The sequence below is a fragment of the Podarcis gaigeae genome (genome assembly GCF_964106915.1).
Source record: "Podarcis gaigeae genome assembly, chromosome: 17".
Lineage (NCBI taxonomy): Eukaryota > Metazoa > Chordata > Lepidosauria > Squamata > Lacertidae > Podarcis > Podarcis gaigeae.
The window spans coordinates 38,896,620-38,919,634 of record NC_139694.1 but is presented as its reverse complement, the minus strand read 5'-3'; the positions used below and the strand labels follow the sequence as shown (position 1 = coordinate 38,919,634).

The following is a 23,015-nucleotide window of genomic DNA, read 5'->3' as shown; positions in this document are numbered from 1 at the left end:
TATGGGGCAGGGAGGAGGAGAGGATCTGGGATAGGACAATGTAGCAGGGCTCTTTCCAGCTTTCCTGTTGGTCCTGCGGATGCTATAGGGCTCTAGCTCTCTCTCATCAGCCCCAGTCAGCGTGGGCCAATGGAGACGCTGGTAGTTGAACCCCAGCAACACCTGGAGGGTTCTTGGTCTTAGGCATTAAACTAGTTGGACCCCCAAGCAGAGTCATTAGCCATTTTTTACCCTCACCCTTTCTCTCCTGTCTCTGGCAGCCCTACACCAACTGTGGAATGGATCCACATGAACAGACTGAAGCTTTCGGACCGGGTAGTCCTTGAGAACTCAAATAAAACCCTGCGCATCCCAAGTGTGGAGGAGGATGACGATGGGGAATACCAGTGCATTGCTCACAACGACCACGGCACGATCCGCCACAGCTACTATGTGACTGTCGAGGGTATGCCCACATGCTTGGCTGGTGGGATAAGAGGGGGCACCAGCTAAGCCGGGGCACTAGGACTCTAGTGGGGTGTGTGTGAGGGGGTCTCTCCTAGGAGAAGCCATTCATTTCAGATTTCAGTAGGGGGGAGACATTCAGCAAAGGACCTGCCTTCCACATTACTTAGGTTTTAGGTCCCATTGATTTGGGGACCAAACTAGACATGGTGCTAAACGTGACTTTCCCATCTGTTTTGTTTGTTTTAAGTGAATAGTGGGAAGGAGATTTTGTTGTTGTTGTCTGAACTGTGAGAAAAGGGGGGTAACCCCCCACAAAAAACTCACGGCAATCAGCTAAATGCAACCTACCATGCTCTGGTCTCTCCAACATCTCACACTGCCAACAAGAACAAACAGATAAATAAGAAGCTATCCTTACAATACTGACACAAAAACTCTGAACATACGTACACTAGGGGAAAAAATGAAAAATCACTACCCCACCTCTTTCTCCCCGCTTTCCCCGCTCTCCCTCCCACCTCTATGACAGCAGCGTCTCACACCGAATGTGAGAAAGGACTGAGGCATTGTATGCATCCTTGCTAACTATGAAAATCCTTTAATAAAGGCAACAAGAAGGTGGGAAAGGGGGGCAGCTCCTTCACTGTGGCCCCATCAAACTTCTCACCCTGAAATGACTCTTAGCCCTGGCCAGAACGCTCCCAAGGGCATCCAGCACTGTCCTGAGAGGTCTCTCCTTCACGCCAGCCAAGGTTTCCTGGATAGGATTCTTTTCCAGAAAGGCGAGGGTGGCTCTAGATATTGCAAGGAACACAGAGCCACCTGCCGATGCATTGTGCCCCTTCCTTCCTTCCTTCCTTCTCCTTCCTGGCAATGAGCTGTCACAGGGTGCTGTGCAGTGGGCCATTGCCATGCTGTGGTTTGCCCTGCCACTGACAGCCAGTTTTGTGTGGGATGGTGGGGTGGGAGGCAGCTCAATATTCTGTGCATATGTAGAGTGGAAAGCCAACAATCAGTGGAATTCTGACCATTTGTAAGAAGTTAGAACTTCAGCTTGACCAGTAACACTGCAAATGTCAGAGACATGGCCGGCAGAGAGGAAGAGGCAGAGGAAAATAGGAACTTGATTCTTTCACACAACGAAAGTGAAAGAAGCTCTTCTCGCTCTGGAATGCTGCCTGTAAGTTTTCGCAGCAGCACAGAGATGAAGGAGCAGGAGGCAGGTGGTAGGAGGGAGTTGGGTTCAACTCCAGAGGAGGAGGAATTGGCTGCAACTGAGTCTCCAAGAAGTAGGAGACGGAGCAAGCGATTAGAGCAAAGACTGACAGGAAGCAGGGGCAGGCCTGGTGTATATCTGGCCTGGGGAAGGGCCAGAAGCCAGTCGAGCCAACTGACTCCGACAGTGAGGAATGAAATATATTAAAAAATTGCCCAGTAGCACCTTAGAGACCAACTAGGTTTGTTCTTGGTACTGTATAACCTTTAGTGTGCATGTAGACTTCTTCAGATACCATGCATGCACACGAAAGCTCATACCAAGAACAAACTTAGTTGGTCTTTAAGGTGCTGCTGGACATTTTTTAATTTTTTATATGTATTTCAACTGTGTCAGACCAACATGGCTACCTACCTGAAGTAAGGAATGAGTTCTGGGAAGGTCAGATTGCTGAAAGCCTGTTATTGCTAATAAACTTCAACTAGTAAAACTGCCAGCATTCCACGTCTTGTGTGAGAGAAGTGCTAAACCTGACAGTAAATATATTACACAAATATATTGCTCTTTGCAATAGCCACCCTAAGCAGGAACCCTAAGAAGGCATGACAGTAGCTTGAACTTTGGCTTTCCATTCATTGTGGCTCCAGTAATTGGGGGGGGGGGGGAGAGAGCTTCAAGGTCAGCAGTGGGGGAGTCCTGAATTTCTTTTCAGTTTTCAGAAGTTGATATGTAGGAACTGGAGGGCGAGATTAGAGTCTGTGGAGTCAGCAGTGAGGCTGCAGATGGGGCTTGTGGGTGGAGAGGCACCCCTTTCACTCTGCCTTCTTTTCCCAGCTGCTCCATACTGGATAAAAGAGCCCGAGAGCGAGATCTTTGCACCAGGAGAAAATGTGCGCTTGAATTGCGATGTTGATGGGCAACCCAAACCAGAGGTGTCGTGGAGGATAAATGGGATCCCGCTAGAAGGTGAGTGAATGGGCAGGTGCGGAATGTGGGTGAGGGAAAGGGATGCCACGCTGCCATGCTTCTTCTCGTGGGCCTAAACTCTTTTGCTGGGTTTCAGAGGTGATGCCAGACCCGAGAAGGAAGGTGGTCCCGGGAGCTTTGATCCTCAACCAAGTGCAGCCCAATGACACAGCTGTGATCCAGTGTGAAGCCCATAATAAGCATGGCAGTCTCCTGGCCAATGCGTACATCCTCATTGTCCGTGAGTTTATCTGCTTCTCTTGGATGAGCATGGGGCTGGACCAGCACCACAGGGCAGCAAGGTTGGGCCTGTTATGGTGGGGGGAGCCAACAGAGAACACACACACAACAGTGTCACCATTCTCACATCGGAAATAATGCTTGAAGGTGTTCCAGGCTCCTGTGAATTTCAGTTTTCAGGGTTGTTTTTTTAAAAAAAGAAGGTAAAGTCTCTAGTCGTGGGTGGTGCTGTGGGTTAAACCACAGAGCCTAGCACTTGCCAATCAGAAGGTTGGCGGTTCGAATCCCCACAACGGGGTGAGCTCCCGTTGCTCGGTCCCTGCTCCTGCCAACCTAGCAGTTCGAAAGCACGTCAAAGTGCAAGTAGATAAATAGTTACCACTCTGGCGGGAAGGTAAACGGCGTTTACGTGCGCTGCTCTGGTTTGCCAGAAGCGGCTTAGTCCTGCTGGCCACATGACCCGGAAGCTGTACGCCAGCTCCCTCGGCCAATAAAGCGAGATGAGCGCCGCAACCCCAGAGTCGGCCATGACTGCACCTAATGGTCAGGGGTCCCTTTACCTTTACCTTTAAAGTCTCTAGTAGCTACTTTTCCTGGAGGGTCATTTAGTGATGTGTCTTGGGCTAGCTAGCACATCAGCCCCAGCCCACTATGCGTTTTGTTGTCACAGATGTCACCGCTTCACATCTTGCTTGCCTCTTGGGGAGGGAAGGCCAAGAGAGGTTTCTCCAGGAAGAGGGAATTAGGTTCAGGGGCCTCTAGCTCCTGAGCCTAGTCAAACCCTTTTACTTATGGAGATATAAGGAAAACATGAAGGCTTACTTGACCCCATTTGTCAGTAAGAGAAGTACACTTATTCCTACCTCCAGACATTCTGGTCAATGAGTGTTAAGCCTTGGCTAGCATCTGGCCAAATAGTAATATAACAAAAAAGTATGTGTGTGTGCATGTGCGCATTTGTGCGTATGTGTGTGTGTGTGTATACACACACACACACACACACACACACACTAAAAGCCTTTACCAAAAAGATCTAATATGCTAAATGACTAAATGTGTTTAATTGTTGTTGGGTTTTTTTTCTGTTTGACTTACAATTTCCCCAGTTTGTATCCTGTGGGTGGGGGACAGGTCATTGTTTTGTTGTGCTGTAAATGTGATGAAGGGGAGCAACACGGGGTGAAGGTGACCAGCTAGGGTTGCCATATGTCCTCTTTTTCCAGGACATATCCTCTTTTTCATGGACACATCCTACTTTTTAAAAGTAGAAGTCGGCAAATGTGTCCTCTTTTTTGCTCTTCAAAATATGGCAACCCTCCCTGTGCTAGTTTAAGCTTCTTGGCTCACTTTTCTCAAAGGGCGGCTTCCCATAAATTTTTGTATGGCTAACTTGACCCAACCCCAACCCCCGTGCCCCTGCTCACACATACAAACCAACCAACCACACAGCAACCAAGCAAGCTCTGCACTCTCTAAGCTCTTGCAATGCCAACAAAAATACATAAATAAAGGGCCAACCCATGTGATGCTGACACAAAAACCCCACACAAACACTATGCAATAGAGCAAAAGATCTATCTCTATCTCCCTCCTCTCTCTTTTCCCCCAACCACACAATATCTTTAACAATAAAGTCTGACTGTAAATGAAATGTTTTTAAACGACTGTAAACGAAATGTGAAAAATCCTCTATGAATTGAAAGTGGAGACACTATATGTACTTTCCCTGTTTATTTGTTTGTTTTGTGACACAATAAAATATTTAGTACAAACTCATTGTAAAAAACCCCCATGTCGTCAACTCCCTCCACCCCCCCGCCCTCACTTAAAAAAACCCTGATTATGAGGTAGGTCCAATATACTTGCAAAACCCTAGATGGGTTTCGTTGAGGAGACAGAACTGGTTGTTTGTTTAGAGGGTGCCATGCCTCAAACATATCTATCTACTTGATTTAATTCAGGTCTGCCAGCAGAAATCCTGACCCCGGATGGGTTAGTATACAACGTGGTGGAGAACCAGACAGCCACCCTGCATTGTGAGACTTTTGGGGCACCTCGGCCCTCTGTGAACTGGTGAGTTCTCTGCTATGGCTGATGTATTTCATAGAATCATAGAGTCGGAAGGGACCCAAGGGTCATCTAGTCCAACCCCCTGCAATGCAGGAATCTCAACCAAAGCATTCATGACAGATGGCCATCCAACCACTACTTAAAAACCTCCAAGGAAGAAGGAACACCTCTTTCCCTTCCTGATGTTTAGTTGGAATTTCCTTTCTTGTAACTTGAATCCTTTGGATCCATCAAATCCATTTTCTTTCTAACTTTGTCCTAAGCAGCTATGGCACCATTTGTATATATCTCATCTTCTCTGTGCCAAAGCTCTGGTGCTTGGGGTTGAGTGCCACGGAGTAAGTGTAGTAACTTTTATTTGTAAATGGAAAATGATGCCTTATTTGTGTGGAGACGGTGAATATATGCTGTGAGATCTTTATTATTAGCATCAATCTGTCATAGCAAACTTTAATTGCTCAAAACTGAAATTCCAGTATGCACTGAAATCTCTCCTGCAAAACACTGACAGTCTGGAGGCACCCTCTGCCTATGGTGTAGATCTTAAAATCATAGGAATCCCTCTGGAATTTTTTTGTTTTTAAGTGACAGCAACACTAACCATATTGACAACAGAGCATTTTCTTTTTCATGCGCTTGATGTGCCCCCTCTTGCTCTTATGTCCAGGCTTACAGAAGGCTTGTACTCCATCATGGAAGATTACCGGAGCTTTCTATTCACAAATGGAACCCTGCAGCTTGAGAAAGTCCAGCGTGAGGATGCAGGGAACTTCACATGCTTTGCTGAGAATGATCAGAACAATGTCTCCATCGTTGCCCACCTTTTTGTCAAAGGTGGGAGCAGATTTCCCAGAATGCACCACACCTCTCAGATGGGTTATGAATTTGAAGAGAAGTCGAATAGGAAATAGTAAGGCATAATGAGGCTTGATGGGAAGATAGCAGTCATAGGTCATTGAGGTATGATGAAAAATAGGTCTTCCACTTTTCTGCCTTCTCCAGCCTGAGCAGTCACACTAAAGGTAAACAGAGGGAAAGGCCTCAGGGGAAGGGATCAGATCTTACTTTGTGGGGTAGACAGTTTGGTGTCAGATGTTGGACTACAATTTCTATCCTCCCCCTGACCACAGACCCCATTGGCTTCAGCTCGCATTGCCCTGCAACCAGGCCCAGCCTGCCCATGAGGCAGACTGAGACAGCTGCCTTGGGCAGCTGAACCCTGCAGGGTGGAGCCCAGTGACCATCAGAAAAGTGAGGAGAAGTAGCGGCAGTGGCGTCTGACAAGTTCTTGTGAGAGTTCCATGAGATGCTGCCAGAAGCTGCACTGTGTGTCCCTTGTAAGCAAAGCTTTGACAGGAGCAGCACCCTTCCTGTTTTACCTCAGGTGTCAAAATGGGAGGGGATGCCCCTGCCAACAACATATGGAGGGCACCTCGTGGACTACATTCTGCCCACTCTGAGCTGTCAGCCACAGCCTCTAAGGCCCTTAGTTGAATATCTCCATCCTCCTGTATAGCCAGCTCCACAGACAGATTTTATAGATAATACTGAAGTTTTGTATGTTGCCTCTTGCTTCCCCAATGAAATCAGGAGATGATTCAGGTTCTCCTGAGTCTTCTGCCCTCTTCTGAGAAGTGGAAAGAGGATCCTGTCTTGGTAACCTCACAGTAAGAATGATACCTCTCCTGGGTGGCAGCAAATCTTGTTTTCTTTTCATGCTCACATTTTAAATTTGCCTTTTGTCTTGTACGTTGGCCTAAAATTAACATATTCAGGCCACTGCCAAGGTAATTTAAATCAGAGCAACTTTAGGAATACTTGGTTTGGGGTGCCATTCAAGGTAAAAGTGTGGGAAACAGGTCAAAAGTGGTCACCTGGTTCATTTCAGTGAGGTGTGTGCAGGAGAACTTCTTAACATGTTGCATTGCCTGAGAATTTGTTGCCTGGCCCTGTCTGCAATGAGAGGTGCTCAAGTCACACTGTGGGATGATAGGGAAAGAGAAGCCATGAGGGCTATTGAGATCTCATCCTTCCAACCATAGCAAGGCATGGTGGGGAGAGATGACACGACTCTGCATTCTGTCCCTGTTCCAGGAGCCACACAGTTTGAAGTGGAGCCTACAAACACAGAAGGGGAGAAGGGTGGTCATGTGACGTTCCATTGCAAAGTGTTGTTCGATGACACCATCCCAGGCCCTGGTCTTGAGTGGCACCGAAAAGGGCAGCTGGTTAAGGAGTCCGCTGACAATGACAAGTGAGTGGTGTGGGCAGGGCAGGGTTGTGAGGGGGCCTGTGGACTGAGGGAAACCACAAAGCACTCTTATTTTATCCACCTGCTAGGTATTTCATCAATGACACATCCTTGACCATCACTGACCTGGACTATTCTGACCAAGGAATATACACCTGCCGGGCTTGGACAGCTCTTGACTCTGTGGAGAAAAGTGCCAAGCTTTGGGTATATGGCAAGTACCAAAAAAGGAGAAATCAGATATGGGTTCTTTTACCTCTTGTAAAATGGTTGTCTTGGGTTCTTTAGACTCCAAAGTTACTGAGAGAGCAAAGTGATGGTAAGTGAGGTAGTTCCTGCAGCTGGTAGATTTGGGGCACATGTTTTTGGTTTTTGATGTTTTGAGGTGAATCTGGTGTTACTATAAAAGGGAACTCAAGGTGGGGGAGGGAGGGACAGAGAGAGAGAGAGAGAGAGAGAGAGAGAGAGAGAGAAGTGATGCTTTTTCCTTCAACATGCCTCCGAAGGCATCTGTGAAGCAAGTTTTATTTGAGTCCGGGTTGTGAGGAGATTGATATATGTGTGCATGGGAGAGAGAGACATGTTTAAAAGACAAATATTTATTAAATAAAACTACTTCCATTTCTAGATAGCCCTATCAGTTAGTGAAATAATAATAACATTAATTATACCATGGGGTGGGGTGGGGAGAGACAGAGCTGCCATTTGGAATTTTAATCTCAGGATCCAAAATGTTTTGGTTCAGCTCTGGGAAAACTGCTAAAGGAGATACAAAGAAGATTTGGGGCTTTCATCCTGTGGTTGCTCCCTCATCGTGGCTCACATGATGGTCTCTCTTTCAGGCAGTCCTGGCCCTGTGTCAAATCTGGAACTGTCGGAGCAGCAGGACTGGCAGGTGAAGCTGACGTGGACACCAGGAGATGATCACAACAGGCCTATCAAAGGTAGGAAACAGGGCTGAGTGCACCGAGGTGCTTAGAGCCAGCATTGCCATGTTACCAGTTTGGAATCCTCACTCAAAGCCTCCGAATTATTGGCTTTTCTTCAGAACTCTCACACTTGGAATGTGTTTGGGTGAGAGGGCAGGATCCAGTCATACCATGGGCAATGTCAGGATGGGGAAACATGGGGGCAGCTATTCCCCCCACCAAATAAATCATAACCCTCAGATTTCATTTTTTTAAAAAACCTGTAGAAATGCAAAATGTGCACACACTATTATCTTTTTGTTTTGCAAACTAGCCTGATACCCCTTTCAGTGTTTTACTTTGCCCCCCCAATTCCTGCCTATGCCTATAAACTTTAGCTTCCTCCTGTACCCCTATTTCTTCCTTTCTCAGCAGCTCCTGAAATCACCTCAGCAGAACAACCATATTCCCTGGTAGTTTATCCACGTGTCCTCCACATCTAGCTGCATTTAAAACAAAGACAGGATAAATACTAGAGTTATCTGCAACCTGAACTTGTTTTACAAATTGAAAGGCATCTTTGGCCACGATTCTCTATGGATGCAGAATGGCATCTCTCTGCGGTTTGCCTGTGGCGAAGGCCCAATTATTATTTGCATAAATTTTGGATAAATTTTGATGTATTGTTTTTAGATATGGGCCAATGGCTGTAATAAACCAATCAATCAATTGCAACAGAAGGCAGGGTAGAAAATGAGTTCATCCTGAAGCCAGGTGGGCCTTAAGGACCATGGCTGTAAATGCATCATAACACTTCCCTGCCGCTACCAATGTATTTTGGCATTTAAACTGAGGTGCTTTTTCTACCTGAATCTGTTTGTAAAGAATCTCATTAGTACCTGCTTTAGACTCACAGCTCATTTTTGTAAGTATAGAACTAAACATCTCAAGTGTGACAAACAACTGTTAGAAAGTGCTTGTCTCCTGAAGGTATTCTTGTCAGAAAGCCATAAGGGGTTGGTTCTGACTCCTTGCTGGGTTTGTTGCTGTATTATGTGTGAAGCAATGCAGTGCTTCATTTGAGATATACTTGGAACTGGAAGCTCTGTTTAAGTCACACATTTGCTCCAATGTTATTTTCGTTGGTGTGTTCAGACTGGCTGCAGGGAAATGAACGCTTCTGAGCATGTGCAGAGAATGCATCTCTTTCCCAGTTGGTTATGGTGGGGCTTCCCAGTCAAAGGCTGTGATGACCTTGATTATTTCTCGGAGGGGCTTAGTCAAACTATTGACATGGCCTTTACTCTCCCTACAGAGTATACTGTATTTTGTGACGAAAGCAACTTTGGGCAAGGAAAAATGGAAAAGTTAACCACTGTACCAGGAAACCAGCCGTGGGCCACGCTTCACCTTTCTCCATTCAGGAAATACAACTTCTATGTGAAGGCCAGAAATGACCATGGGGACAGTCCGCTAAATTCCCACCCTGTCAGCTATGTCACAAATCCTGCAGGTAAGGAGGCTGACAATGCCAAGGAGAAGCATGTTTGGGGCTTAGGTGTTCTATATGCATCGTTCCCTGTAGCAGGGCCAGCCCACCCATGAGGCAAGGTGAGGCGATGGCCTCGAGCGGCAGGATCCACAGGGATAGCAGATCCAGACTCCAAGGAGTGCATTGCCCACTGCTGCCATGGTGGCAGCAGCAGGTGCTGCATGATCTTTGGAGGCTGAATCTGCTGCTTCCTTGGCGGCACCCCCCATGCCACCTCTACAGCGGCCTCTTGGTGAATAGGAGGGGCTGCTACTCTCCTCCTGCCCTTGTTCCAATGTAGACCTTTAAAGGCCTAAACGGCCTCGGTCCAGTATATCTGAAGAAGCATCTCCACCCCCATCATTCTGCCCGGACACTGAGGTCCAGTGCCAAGGGCCTTCTGGCGGTTCCCTCCCTGCGAGAAGTGAGGTTACAGGGAACCAGGCAGAGGGCCTTCTCAGTAGTGGCCCCCACCCTGTGGAATGCCCTCCCATCAGATGTCAAAGAGAAAAACAGCCCCCAGACTTTTAGAAGACACCTGAAGGCAGCCCTGTTTAGGGAAGCTTTTAATGTTTGATGCATTACTGTATTTTAATATTTTGTTGGAAGCCGCCCAGCCAGATGGGCGGGGTATGAATAATAAAGTATTATTATAATTATTATTCCTTGCTCCTGATGTAGATCTTCATTTGGCCCTTCTTCCCTGGCAGTGGCAGTGGGGGGTGGGGGTGGCATTTTTTGTTTCGCCTCAGTTGCCAAAGTTTATTGAGCCAGCCCTGCCCTGTAAGACTAAACCGTGCTTGTGATACACAGATAAATGGGGCCCTGCAGCAAAATGTTACAGCTCAGAGTGCTTCTGTCCAGGGCTCCAGCCCCACTATTCCATTCCTCCCCACACCAGGCTTTCCTCTCCCCCCTCCCCACCGGCCTGCAACAGGCAGAATTTCATAGCCATTGAGCATGCACAGATCTTAATTGGACTGTTTTAAGGTTTTTCCTCTGTTAAGTCTCCTGTCTCCTAAATATTTTTTTTATTCCTGAAAACCTTGGAATTTCCCCCCCCAAGCCTGCTATTTCCTCCCTCATGTTTGATACCGTTTTGGCTACTCACAGCCCAGACGTGAGAAAGAGAGGGAACAAGTGGCTTGGCATAAGAAAATGCCATTACCTGCCTCTTAGTCATGGTGGGTGCTTTGTCTGAGCTGATATATAAGCAGACCTAACTGTGACCCATTACTTTCTAGCCCCTAAGCGGAATCCATCTGATGTCAAAGGAAAGGGGAACGAGACTACTAATATGATCATCACCTGGACGGTAAAATATAACTACTCTTGTAGCCCTGTCTTGGTATCCCTGGATCTCCTCCACAGTGTTAGTGGCCTGGCTGACAGCAGCATGTTGAGCCATAGCTGTCAACTTTTCCCTTTTCTTGCAAGGAATCCTATTTGGAATAAGGGAATGTCCCTTAAAAAGGGGGAAACGTTGACAGCTATGTGTTGAGCAGATGCAAGAGTTGCTGTTGGATTTTGCCTAAACCTAAATTCTGAGGTGAATTTGGGTATTTCTTCAAGGCACAAAAGCAATATGCTCCTGGAGGCCAGTTGCTTTGTATGTGTGTTGCTTTGTGTGGTCCAACTGAGCCACACATATTGTCTTCTTGTAATCTTAACAATAACCTTGTAAGGTTGGTCAGTATTATTATCTCCATGCCTCACATCACATATTCAGCACTTTGCTCTTGCACCTCTGCTGCAGCATTTGTCAATGTGCCTGCTAAACAATTCAGAACACAAAGAGCCGCTCACAGCATGGGGCGGACCTAACACAATGCAGAGCGTGTCCCCAGCGGAAGCCACCAGTGGAACGAAATCAGGCAGACGTTAAGGTCTGAACGAAAGTCACTCAAGGATTTGTTTGTTTGTTTGTTTTGTTTGCATGCAGCTTTATGCCACTTTCCCCAAAACTCAGTGTACAAACAAAAAAGTCAGGGCTTCATAATACTACATATAAAAGCCCTTTTAAACAAAGTCAATCCCAAAGCAATCTAACATAACGAATCAACCACAGGCCATCCCAATTAAATTTATCCCAGCTAATACAAAACAAACATTTTTTTTAACATTCAGAGCATTTCACATACATGGTCTCAGTATTCCTTACAACAACCCTGTAAAGTAGGCCAAGCATTCTTAACCCTTTATTACAGGTGTCAGGGGCACTGAAATGGAGGTGGTATTTGAACCAGCTCTGTCCAGCTCACACTCATTTCACTTTCAGTCACTATATTTAGGATTCTGGGAATAATCTTCCCCTGAGTGAGACAGGCCAATGACCCTCTTGGTTCTGGGGGATTCCCGCCACCCTCTTCTCCTTTCTTGGCACACATTTTGACTAATGGCGCTGCTTCTTCTTTCTCAGTTCCTGTGTCCTCTGAAGCCCAAATTACATGAGGGAGGACCTGCATTCATGTCTCTCTTTTGTGTCCGCTATTCCAGCCCTGCAGAGCAAGTGTGTGAGAAAGAGAGTGAGAGAGTGGCCTCTTCACTGAGGTGGCACGTGGAGTGTGCTGACACAGGGTGCCAGAGTGGGGTGTTTCTATTGAGGCAACACAGTGCGCACACGCCACTTGGGCCTTTTATTATCTTCGCTCTGTTTGGGTTTGCTGTGTTGTTTGGATTCCCGTGCAAAGGGGCGGCATGTTCGCACTGCACTGTGTTTGCTGCCGGCATTGTCCCCAAATGCTTGCGCTTGCCATAATGATGAGGACTGTGGGCTGCGTTCCCAGGAGGGAGCTGGTGCCAGACGCTTCCGTTCGGGGAGGCAAATACCAAGTTCAGCTAGACAAATGTTATCACAATACAGGCGGTGGAGGGGACACTCTGTGTTAACCACAGCTGGCCTGGCATTGGTTGCCCCTCGCAGTTCAGTCTTGGCCCTGAGGGAGGCTTGCCATGTGGCTCCCATTTCCTGTTTAACCCAGGATGGTGGCTGCTGTCAAGAGGAATTATCTTCCTGGTGATGACTTTTGTTTGGGACACCAGAGGGTATGGATTAGCATTCCCTCCCCATCAGAGGGCAAGGTTGCAACCTGTGGTGTATCACTTCAGCCTCTTTAGGGGAACTTAATGTGCCTGAATGCTCCCTCAAGTTAAATAAAGAAATTGCTGCATGAAGCAAATAAGCTTGTAAGTTTAGAAACGTTTTCAGCATAAACTTCTCCCTGATGTTCTAGGGAGAGTTTTTCTCTCTCTCTTCTTTTTAAGTGGAAAGAACAGAAAAATGCACGTGTGTCGTCATCCCTGTAGTCTGAAGTGGGTGCAGTCCAGGACTCCAACCCCACAGTTTGCCACATGCACCCACCTCTGGATACAGGTATGATGGCTGGTATCAGGTTTGTACCACGGTCAAGCTAAGTTCATGATGGAGAAGCTCATATCATATATAAGTTATGTCAATATTTATACTTATGATATGAGATGAACCATAGAAATAAGTTCAAATTCACACACCTGTTCACACCAGCATCTAGAGGGAGAAGCAGCATCTGTTGAGCTTCTGCCTGCTGTATGACTCTCAAAAGGTTGGTGACATCCTGCACCCACATCTACCTGAAAACTATGGCAACTACCCATCTAGTGAAGGAGTGGGAAGCAGCTTCTTATTTTTATTATTCTATTATTATTATTATTATTATTATTATTATTATTATTATTATTATTATTAAATTTATATACTGCCCTTCATCTGAAAATCACAGGATGATTCACAACATAAAAATACAAAATGAGAACATAAGATACATAATAAAACGAGCAAAAGCAGACCAATAACTCCTCCTCCACAAACACATTTAAAAGGCCATAGGATTTTCAATCAGCCAAAGGCCTGGTTCTAGAGAAACATTTTTGCCTGGTGCCTAAAGATGTGTAGTGAGGATGCCAGATGAGCCTCTCAGGGAGAGCCTTCCACAGATGGGAAGCCACCACAGAAAATATCCATTCTCATGTTGCCACCCTCTGGGCCTCTCGTGGAAGAGGCACGTGAAGAAGGGCCTCAGCTGATGATTGCAGGGTCTGGGTTGGTTCATATGGTCTTTGAGGTATTGCAGTCCTGAGCCATTTAAGGCTTTATTGGTCAAAGCCAGCATTTTGAATTGTGCCCAAAAAGCAATGGGCAGTTGGGCCAGGATCAGCGTAATATGCTCATACCATCTTGCCCCAGTGAGCAACCTGGAGACCAAATTCTGCACCAGCCAAAGTTTCTGAACCATTTTCAGCAGTATAACATGTTGCAGTAAAAAGCCTGGGCTTCACTTGGCTATGAAAAGACAACGAGGATGGTACCTGGCAAATGTCCCTATAAAAGAACAGGAATTTACCATATTTTTTGCTCTATAAGACTCACTTTTTCCCTCCTAAAAAGTGAGGGGAAATGTGTGTGCGTCTTATGGAGCAAATGCAGGCTGCGCAGCTATCCCAGAAGCCAGAACAGCAAGAGTGATTGCTGCTTTCACTGCGCAGCGATCCCTCTTGCTGTTCTGGCTTCTGAGATTCAGAATATTTTTTTTCTTGTTTTCCTCCTCCATAAACTAGGTGCGTCATGTGGTCTGGTGCGTCTTATAGAGCGAAAAATACGGTACTTTCCATTCAGGCCGTGTGTACATCAGTATTTACTCCAGCTCCAGTGTGCCCCCCACTGTTGTTTGAAGTGAAGTACCCCTGACATTAGCCACACTCCATTGTATTCTGCAGCTTTTTGAGGAATACTATTGAATTCACATTCCCTCAAACCAGGTTCCATTCAATTAGAAAATGAAAGGAGTGGTTAAGTTGAGGTGTGCAGGCTGGAGACAGCCGTTGTGCATGCGCAGATGACAGCACATGCACAGCTAAGAGCTCCAGTGATTGGAGTTCAGTGTGGGGAAGCAAATCAGCTAATGGGCATGGGGTGAAAATATCCCCACCTCCAACTTGGTGTGTACAGAAGTGTAAGAAATGAGCTTGAAACACAGCAGGGAGTGGAGGTGAGGCGGATAACAACCTTGCAGTGTTTTAAGTGACTAATTTTTACATAGCTTCAGTTCTGGGTTGCCCTGCTTCAACAGCAGCCTAAAAGGCACAGTAGATTGAAATTTACAGGTGAAGCATTTCCTAGCATAGAAATTTTAAGTGGTGAAGTGGGGAGATGAAAAAGGAAGGACAGCACCTGTTCCAGACCCCAACAGGAACAAAGAAGGTTGCAAGGTGCTAAAGGGCTTTGTATGGTTTATTTTCCAAAGCATTCCACTTTTCTGCTGTTCCATGTTTCAGGTGTAAGAATGCTTTGTGCAGGGCAGTAAATTACTTTTTGCATCTCAAACGAGACATTGTCTTATTTTGTAGTGGGTAAAGAAAAAAGCCAACTCTGTTGTATTTGTTTCATCTTAGAGGCACTTCCTAGAATGAGATCTTTAACTCAGGGTAAAACTGGGAAAGAAGCCCAGAAGCGTTGAAAGTTCCATAGCCTCATAAGAAGTTTTTGTGAACAAAAGCATTTAACGGGAAAGTTCTCCTTTGCTTTGCTCAGCAGGTGATAGCAAGTGGACCAGTCTCTTGTTAGTAGTGAGGGAGTAGCACTGAGTAAAAAGAAGTGATGGGGAGTTCTACTCATTGGCATCTCGTAGCTTAAATTTCAGCCTGTGTGGGGTTTTTCGCACTGGGTAGAACTGGGTACATAAAGCCCATTTTATCGCACAGAAAGACAAAGGGTAGAATTCAGTGTTCTGCTACAGAGATTGTTCCATCAGCACAAGCATTTCGACCTGCGCAGGAAACCAATCTCCGTGTTCCTTCCTTCTGTGGGTTCTCCTGACCCTCCAGAGTGGAACTGAGGAAGTGGGGGCACATGGGGAGGAGAGCAGGGAAAGCCCCGCTGTGCTAGTGGGAGTCCTTGCGCTACTTCTGCTAAATGAACCACATTCGTGAATCCGGCCCAAGGAAATCTGTTATTCAGGAGGCAAAAAGTTCATTTTGCTTCTGATGAAGAGTTCTTACACTTGACACCCACCAAGGCATAACAACAGCAAAAATGGTGTGCTCTTGAAAACAAACCTTACTGTTTCCTTCACCTTGTGAGGTTTGCCTCCTTGTGCGGGAAGTCTTGGAGGAACAAAGCATTGCCTTTTCAATTTCTGCTTTAGGCAGTGATTAAAGTCGCAAGAGCCAGAGGTCAGTGAAGAAAGGTGTCAGAGCCTAGCAGGGCCGGATTTAGGTTTGATGAGGCCCTAAGCTACTGAAGGGCATGGGGCCCTTTATATGTCCAGCTGTCCTTTGTCAACAACAAATTGTCGCTGTTTTTTGTGTTGAATATATGCTATTGTAATTTATGGACCTAATACTGTGGGTAAAACCTCAGCGCCTAGGACTTGCCGATCGCATGGTTGGCGGTTCGAATCACTGCGGCGGGGTGAGCTCCCGTCATTCGGTCCCAGCTCCTGCCCACCTAGCAGTTCGAAAGCACCCCTAAGTGCAAGTAGATAAATAGGGACCGCTTTATAGCGGGAAGGTAAACGGTGTTTCCGTGTGCTGCGCTGGTGCTGGCTCGCCAGAGCAGCTTCGTCACGCTGGCCACGTGACCCGGAAGTGTCTGCGGACAGCGCTGGCTCCCGGCCTCTAGAGTGAGATGAGCGCACAACCCTAGAGTCTGTCAAGACTGGCCCGTATGGGCAGGGGTACCTTTACCTTTACCTTTTAGGTATCTAAAGCCATTTGCCACTGTTGCTGTATGTAGGTTTTATTTTATTTGTTTTTTATCTTATATTTTGGAAATGTACATCCAGTTTTTTTCCATTAATTTTTTTGGGGGCTCCCAAGAGAGTGGGACCCTAAGCTATAGCCATGTTTAGCATGGAGTGGGGAATCATAGAATCATAGAGATGGAAGAGACCACAAGGGCCATCGAGTCCAACCCCCTGCCAAGCAGGAAACACCATCAATAGATAGAGCCTTTCTTCAGGTGGGGCCCCCTTGGTCTTCTAAGCCACTGCCTCCCCCTGCTGGACCCTTGGAAAAGTGTGACACTTCTGACGCAATGTTTCTCTGGGGCCGTGTCCAACTTTTGGAGCTAAGACCACACACCAGGAGTTAAAAAGATATGCTTCCAGTGTCTGGGCTGCTGGACAAGCCCTTTCTCCTGACCCCAATGCTCATGTATCCCTTTGACCAGGAGGGGCGGGCGGGCGTGGGAAGAGGATGCAGCAGTTTCCCTTCTTTTCCGGGTGGGGCAGCCAAGCCCATACCCAGACATCCATTTAACTCAGCTCCTCCTGTGATCCTTCTGCTGGCTTCTCTTTCATATGCACAGGGCAAGTGTTTACTACTGCAAACAGAGGAAGAAGGTGGAGAAAAGGTCTGGTGTGGGCATGGACAGGAGCTCCTTGTTCTGTGCATTTGAAAGTTAACCACTGGTTCTCCAGCTGCTGTCCTGGCAGGCCTACAAGGAATTCCCTTATATATTTCAAGCATCCCCTCTGCAGGATTGGGGCCTGTCGTGCTGTGGCCTCAGGGCTGAAGAAGAGACAGCGGCTAAAATGGCAGACCTAGACCAAGGCAATCTGAATTCAAATCTCATTGGGTGCTCCTTGAGTAGGTCACTGAAGCTTTCCCTGCAAAAACCCGCTCTTTAAACTGAATTGGAGCAAAAGGCAATCCACAGAAAACCCAAATTGCCATTTTTTGTGATTCAGCTTTAAAGAGTGGGTTTTCCTGGGAAAGCGCTTGGACACAGAGTGTTGGACCTGCGCCTGGGCGGAAGGGGGTTACAGGAAAGGGTGGATAAGTCCAGAGTGAAAGGGGCCTGCTTTTCCATTTTCTCCCAACACCAGGTGTGCCAAAATAAAGGAAAGAAAAGTACTTCATCACTTAACCATAACTAGCACAGAACTCACTATCATCAGAATTTTAATCTGTTTTAGTATTTTAATTTTGTTTTTGTATGTTTTAAAGTATGGTTGTGAATTTCCAACCATTTTATTGTTTTGTCTTTTTTTGTAGACTATTTGAAGTTTTCTTTACAATCAAACAGTGTATAAATTTTATTAAATAAATAAATGAAATGAAAACAGCCCGTAAGGTTTGGTGGCTTCCCCCTGATCCCTCCCCCAAGGATCACACGATCTCACGCAGGATACGTCTTAGCCAAAGAGCTTAGCCATGATGGTTTAAAGCGGCAGCTGCATGAACAGAGGCGAAAAGAGCTGGGAGGAGCCGCAAGGGAAGCTCCATGCGTTTATTGCTCTGCGTCTGAGCACTAAGAGACACCTGGCTGGTTGCTTTTGGAGTAGACGGGCCTCTGGCCTGATCCAGCGCAGGTGCTCTAATGCTCAGCATTGCTGTTCCCCATTCCTTTACCTCCTCTGACCCCACCCTCACCCCTTCCCTTTCAGCCCTTGCCTCGCAGGGAGTGGAACGCCCCGATGCTGAAATACCTTGTGCAGTGGCGACCAAGGAACCACGAGCAATGGAACACGGTGGAGGTGGAGCGCCCCCCTGTGGTGGTGACGGACACCCCCGTCTTCTCGCCCTACGAGATTAAAGTGCAGGCGCAGAATGGCTTTGGCAAAGGACCTGAACCGCACACCACCCTTGGCTACTCTGGGGAGGGAGGTGAGTAGGGAGTGGGGGAGCTGCTATTGGGGAAGGGGGAGATGTAGTGACAAGCGTGTCCGTTTGGATTTTTACCCATCGAGGCCACCTCAGGTAGGAACACTTCAAACAAAGCCAGGTTAAAGCCAGCAGAACACCTTTTCAAAAAGGCATATTTCATCATGGGTGTCTTACTAGGATCAGAAAAAGTGTGGCTCTGCTGTTGCTAAGTTTGGGGGAGAAGCTCACTTCCATTCAGATTTTAATGCAAACCTACCTAATTCAGGGTTGTGGCCAACCAAGCTCTACTCTGAGCAGACATTTTGAAATCAACACGATTGTGGATGAGATCCTGCCCATTTTGGGTCTTGTGTGAAATTGGCATGAACGGCAGTGTTCCTTCTTCGGCCGTGGCAGACATGGCAAGGCACACAGTGATGGCACAGCGGGACATGTGGGCAGCGGTGGCAGCAACAGATATCATGGAAGCAGCAGTGTACTTTCTGAAACAATATGCAAATTGAAAGGCAGCTCTCCTTTCCATTCTTCATGTCTCTGTATTTTGTGCTACAGTTCTCCAAGGAGGAAGTGTCCATAAAACATCATATATTAGTGAAAATAACATGCATTGTATTAGGCATAATCACTTGCAAACCTTTGTATAGTAGACAAAATTGCATAGCGAGATATATGTATTAGGAGAAATTTGCAGTAAAATGCTGGCACATTTTTGAGGACTTAAAGAAAAGCACCTCCCCGCTTGTCGTATTGCTGTCCAGAACAATTAGGTCCACACCCAAGTATCAGGCCTGGCCCTGCCATTAGATCAGGGGTGGGGGGGCTAACCTTTTGGGGGCCAAGAACTGAATTGACCTATGGTCAATTGTCCAGTGTAAATGTAAAAGTGGGCATGGTAAAAGGGGGGGGAGGAAAAGGATGCATGGGTTGGATGAGGGACAAAAACCCCTTTTGACATCATAAATTCACAACAGGGCACCTTTGAGAACAGTTAGTAATTTTATAAAAAAAATAATTCTTATTTTTAATTACAAATTTGAGGGACCTTGGGGTCACAAGAAAAAGTGTGTGTGTGTATGGGCATGGGTTTGAGAGATTTATCTTTTCTCCCACTTCTTTCCCTGGGAAAACCTGCTGTTTACTGCTGAATTGGGACAAACATCAATTAGGTTCTCTGCAGATCACTGTTTGTTACGACCCAGGGAAAGCGGGGGGAGAAACAACCCCCCTCTCTCTTGCACCCTTGACTAGAAATCATGGAACAAACAGAAGTGTGGATGAGCCCTTAATGTGATTTTTTGGGTGCCTTCTGGGACCTTTGGGCCACAGGTGAGCCACTGCTGCAGTTGGTGAGGTGTCTGCCACAAGGCAGCCTCTTCAGCCTAGTCAACACCCCTCAGGCGCAGCCCAGGGCCCTGTCCCTGTGCCAGCCTTGATGTAAGAGCCACCTGCCAGTCCAGCCAGTTGGTCTCAGGTAGAGAAATGTTTTGGGCCTGCTCAAGCTCTCAGGCCCTCTCTTCTTCTTGCCTGGCCACATGGGATTAATGCATGGGATTAATTGCTCTCCCAACAGTACCTGAAGCTGTCCCTGAGAATATGGGAATTATGGTGATCAACAGCACAACCATCAAGATTTCCTGGACCCTGCTTCACAGACAGAAAATTTTCGGCCACCTCCGGGGATTTAAGGTAAGGGCAAAACCTCAGCAGCAGGGAGGGGGCAGCATCTGCAGAAGTCTGTTCATTTCTACTTGTTTGTTTTCAGAACTTATAACCCACTCTTCAAATAAATTTCCCCGGACCCATTACAATGCTGCTCTGTCACCAGCAAAACCAAAATAATAGTACAGCACAGTCCTGGACATATCTACTGTAAAAGAAGTCCCAGTGAGATCAATAAGACCTGATCCCTGATCAGGTGGTATAGGATTGCAGCCTAAATTATTCGAAATAGTAAGCCGTTGCAGACTAAATCAGAGCAAAATAAGAGAAATTTATGGAAACAAATTGTGGTGCAGAATTTGGAATACAGTACTTTGCTGCAGAATTATTGTTGTGGTTTAAAAAAAAAATTAGTTGAGTGTACACACACCTGACTGGCCTAAAGGATTTCAGTACAATGCAGAACAGCTCTGCCAACTCACAATAATTTTCCTGTCCCAGCCAGAATTTCATCCTTCTGTCCAGCTGCCATATTGACTGCACTGAACGCCAGGATAAAATGTTGCATTTAATGTTGCTTCCTTGCTTTTTTTAAATAGGTCCTTTGAGAAAGAGTGAAGATATGCTCAGAAGCATTCTGGACCCATATAGATTAAACTTTAAATTTTATCTATAAACTGCCTTGAGTCCCTGTCAGGAGAAAAGGCGGGGAATAATAATAATAATAATAATAATAATAATAATAATAATAATAATATTAAAACTATGTACCATTTAAAGGGCAAAATCACTCTTTACATGATCAAAGTTACATTCCCATCAGGTTTTTAAAAAACCTTCTTCTTGGAGCAGGGAGGCAGTCTGCACATGGCAAGAGGCACTTTGCACAAAGGGTGCCAGAACCAAACAACTGTGAGTGCATGTGTGGCTAGCAGAACTGGGGGTAAAATCTCTGTTCCTCTCTCTCCCCCTTCCCCAGATTTATTATTCAAACTTTGGGACCATGGCAGAGCACAGCCATCGTCAGGTCTACCTTCACCCCCACCCCCATGGGGACCTGGAGATTGAAGGGGATGTGTCTCAAGTCACCCTGGGGGGCTTCAGGCCCTGGAGCCGGTACCGACTTCAGATGAGTGTGCTGAATGGGCAGGCCGAGGGACCCCGCAATGAGGCCCTGGAGTTCAACACCCCGGAGGGAGGTAAGTGCCCTAAGCCCTTCACCCTCAAACCGTCCACATTTTATCTCCCCTCAACGCATATGGCTAACCTGCTGCTAACTTTATGCTCCTCTTACCTCTAGGGGCTGAGTCCTCCCACCGCATTCTCTGTCCTTGTTTTGTTAGATGCAAGTAGCAAAGCATACATAAATTATAACAGTAATAACAACAACAAAAATTCCAGCAAACCTCATCGTAACACGTTGGGCAACCTCATTTTATCCTACAACAGAGCCTGAGCTGGTATATGAACCTGGCCTTCCCACATCCAGGGGTAGCAGTCTGGTCTCTTGGTGCTCACTTTCAGCTTTCTAGCCCCAAGAAACTTCTGGAATGGGAGTGTTTCCTTTCACCACATGTGGCCCACTTCTTCCCAAATGCTTCCTCTCACTATCCTCACTCTCCTTTTCTCTCCCTGCCTCCACACACAGTGCCCAGTCCCCCAGCATCCTTCCACCTGGACTGCATCTCAGATACGGCACTGAAACTGGAGTGGACGCCCCCCAAATTCCCCAATGGGAAATTGCTGAGATACAAGTTGGCCTTCCAGCAAGGTGAGTCCGTGGAAGGGTTTGTCTGGCCGCTTGCAGTGAGGTTGGTCTGTGGAATACTAGGGGGCTTGAGAGGCATTTGGTTTGGCATTTGTCCAGAAAAACAGCCCAAAAATATTCTTAGTAAAAATAAAGCATACTGTACTTTGGATGTGGGGGTATAGATGGTGTTTTAAGCATACTGCTGCTACTGTTACTTGTAATATACTGCCAGTAGTGACAACTAATAGTGACAACCCTAATTGTTAATGCTCCAACCCTCTCTGCCTTCTTGCGCCTAGCCAACCAGACAGCCAACCAGACGGCGCTGGAATCCACCTCCTACAGCATCAGTGCTGAACACAATGACTTTAACCTCACTGACCTTGCCCCCCATACTCCCTACAAGTTGTACCTATGGGCAGAAACCAGTGTGGGGCCAGGGGAGCCATTTGTTCTGGAAGAGCATGCAATGCGCGAGTCAGGTAAGTGAAGCCTTATGGATACGCCCTCCAGGGGGAACTTGTGGCCCTCCAGATCTTGTTGAACAACTCCTGTCATCCCGGATCACTGGCTATGTTTTCTGGTGCTGATGGGAGTTGGAGTTCAAGAGCATTGAGAGGGCCACACAGGCTCCTCCATCCATGTCAAACCCAGGGAGAGAAAGAAAAGATGTTTCCTGCGGAGGTTGCACAAACTCCCTGCTTAGGACGAGGAGCACAAAACTGGGGCAAGGCCACCCCCCCCTGCCATAGCCTGGCCCTTGGGCACTGCTCCCATGGCCACCCATAGTTTGCCGGGTTTGTTTTTTGTAAGTTAAAGTAGATGCCTTTGAAAAGAATAAGAAAAGGTCGTGAGGAGGACTTTTGAATAATCCTTGATGTATTTGTTTGCTGGATTGGTGATAGCGTGTGTGCTCCTTTTTTTAAAAAAAATACTCTTGAAATTCAAATAGAAATTGTATTCACACTCAGAGATTATAGGATACAGCTGTATGTTCTGGGTCAGAGATGGGGAACCTTTGGCCCTCCAGGTTTTGCTAAATGTACTCAAGGTTTCTCACTGACCTTCTTTTATGTTCTTACTAATAAGGTTCAAAGTCCCTGGCACAGCTTTTAGACAAAGGTTCCCAGACAAAGGCTTTTGTGGGGGACTCAGTAGGCATACCTGATGTCCATACGCCACATGCAAAGAGAGTGATTCCTGTGTTGATCCCAACATGTAGATCAGGGACTTGCAGGATCAAGGGCCAATAGATAACTATGGCTTGTTTCAGAAGTGACATCAAGTGATAAAGCACTATGCGAACAAGTCCTGCATGCTCTCTCATCCCTTCA

The 23,015-nt window shown here is 46.6% G+C and overlaps 1 protein-coding gene across 17 annotated transcripts in view; it reads left to right on the top strand.

The window, feature by feature from the left end:
* L1CAM (L1 cell adhesion molecule) overlaps nt 1-23,015 on the top strand; it is a 107,457-nt gene that overhangs the window by 59,689 nt on the left and 24,753 nt on the right. For all 17 annotated transcript variants that reach the window (XM_083718404.1, XM_083718399.1, XM_083718398.1 and 14 more), the window contains 15 exons: nt 261-445; nt 2,498-2,629; nt 2,727-2,870; nt 4,831-4,942; nt 5,607-5,773; nt 7,034-7,193; nt 7,280-7,408; nt 8,037-8,134; nt 9,414-9,611; nt 10,874-10,944; nt 18,053-18,272; nt 19,843-19,958; nt 20,911-21,130; nt 21,580-21,702; nt 21,981-22,163. In XM_083718404.1, the coding sequence (XP_083574530.1) occupies nt 261-445; nt 2,498-2,629; nt 2,727-2,870; nt 4,831-4,942; nt 5,607-5,773; nt 7,034-7,193; nt 7,280-7,408; nt 8,037-8,134; nt 9,414-9,611; nt 10,874-10,944; nt 18,053-18,272; nt 19,843-19,958; nt 20,911-21,130; nt 21,580-21,702; nt 21,981-22,163 (2,258 nt within the window). The remainder of the gene's footprint in view (nt 1-260; nt 446-2,497; nt 2,630-2,726; nt 2,871-4,830; nt 4,943-5,606; nt 5,774-7,033; nt 7,194-7,279; nt 7,409-8,036; nt 8,135-9,413; nt 9,612-10,873; nt 10,945-18,052; nt 18,273-19,842; nt 19,959-20,910; nt 21,131-21,579; nt 21,703-21,980; nt 22,164-23,015) is intronic.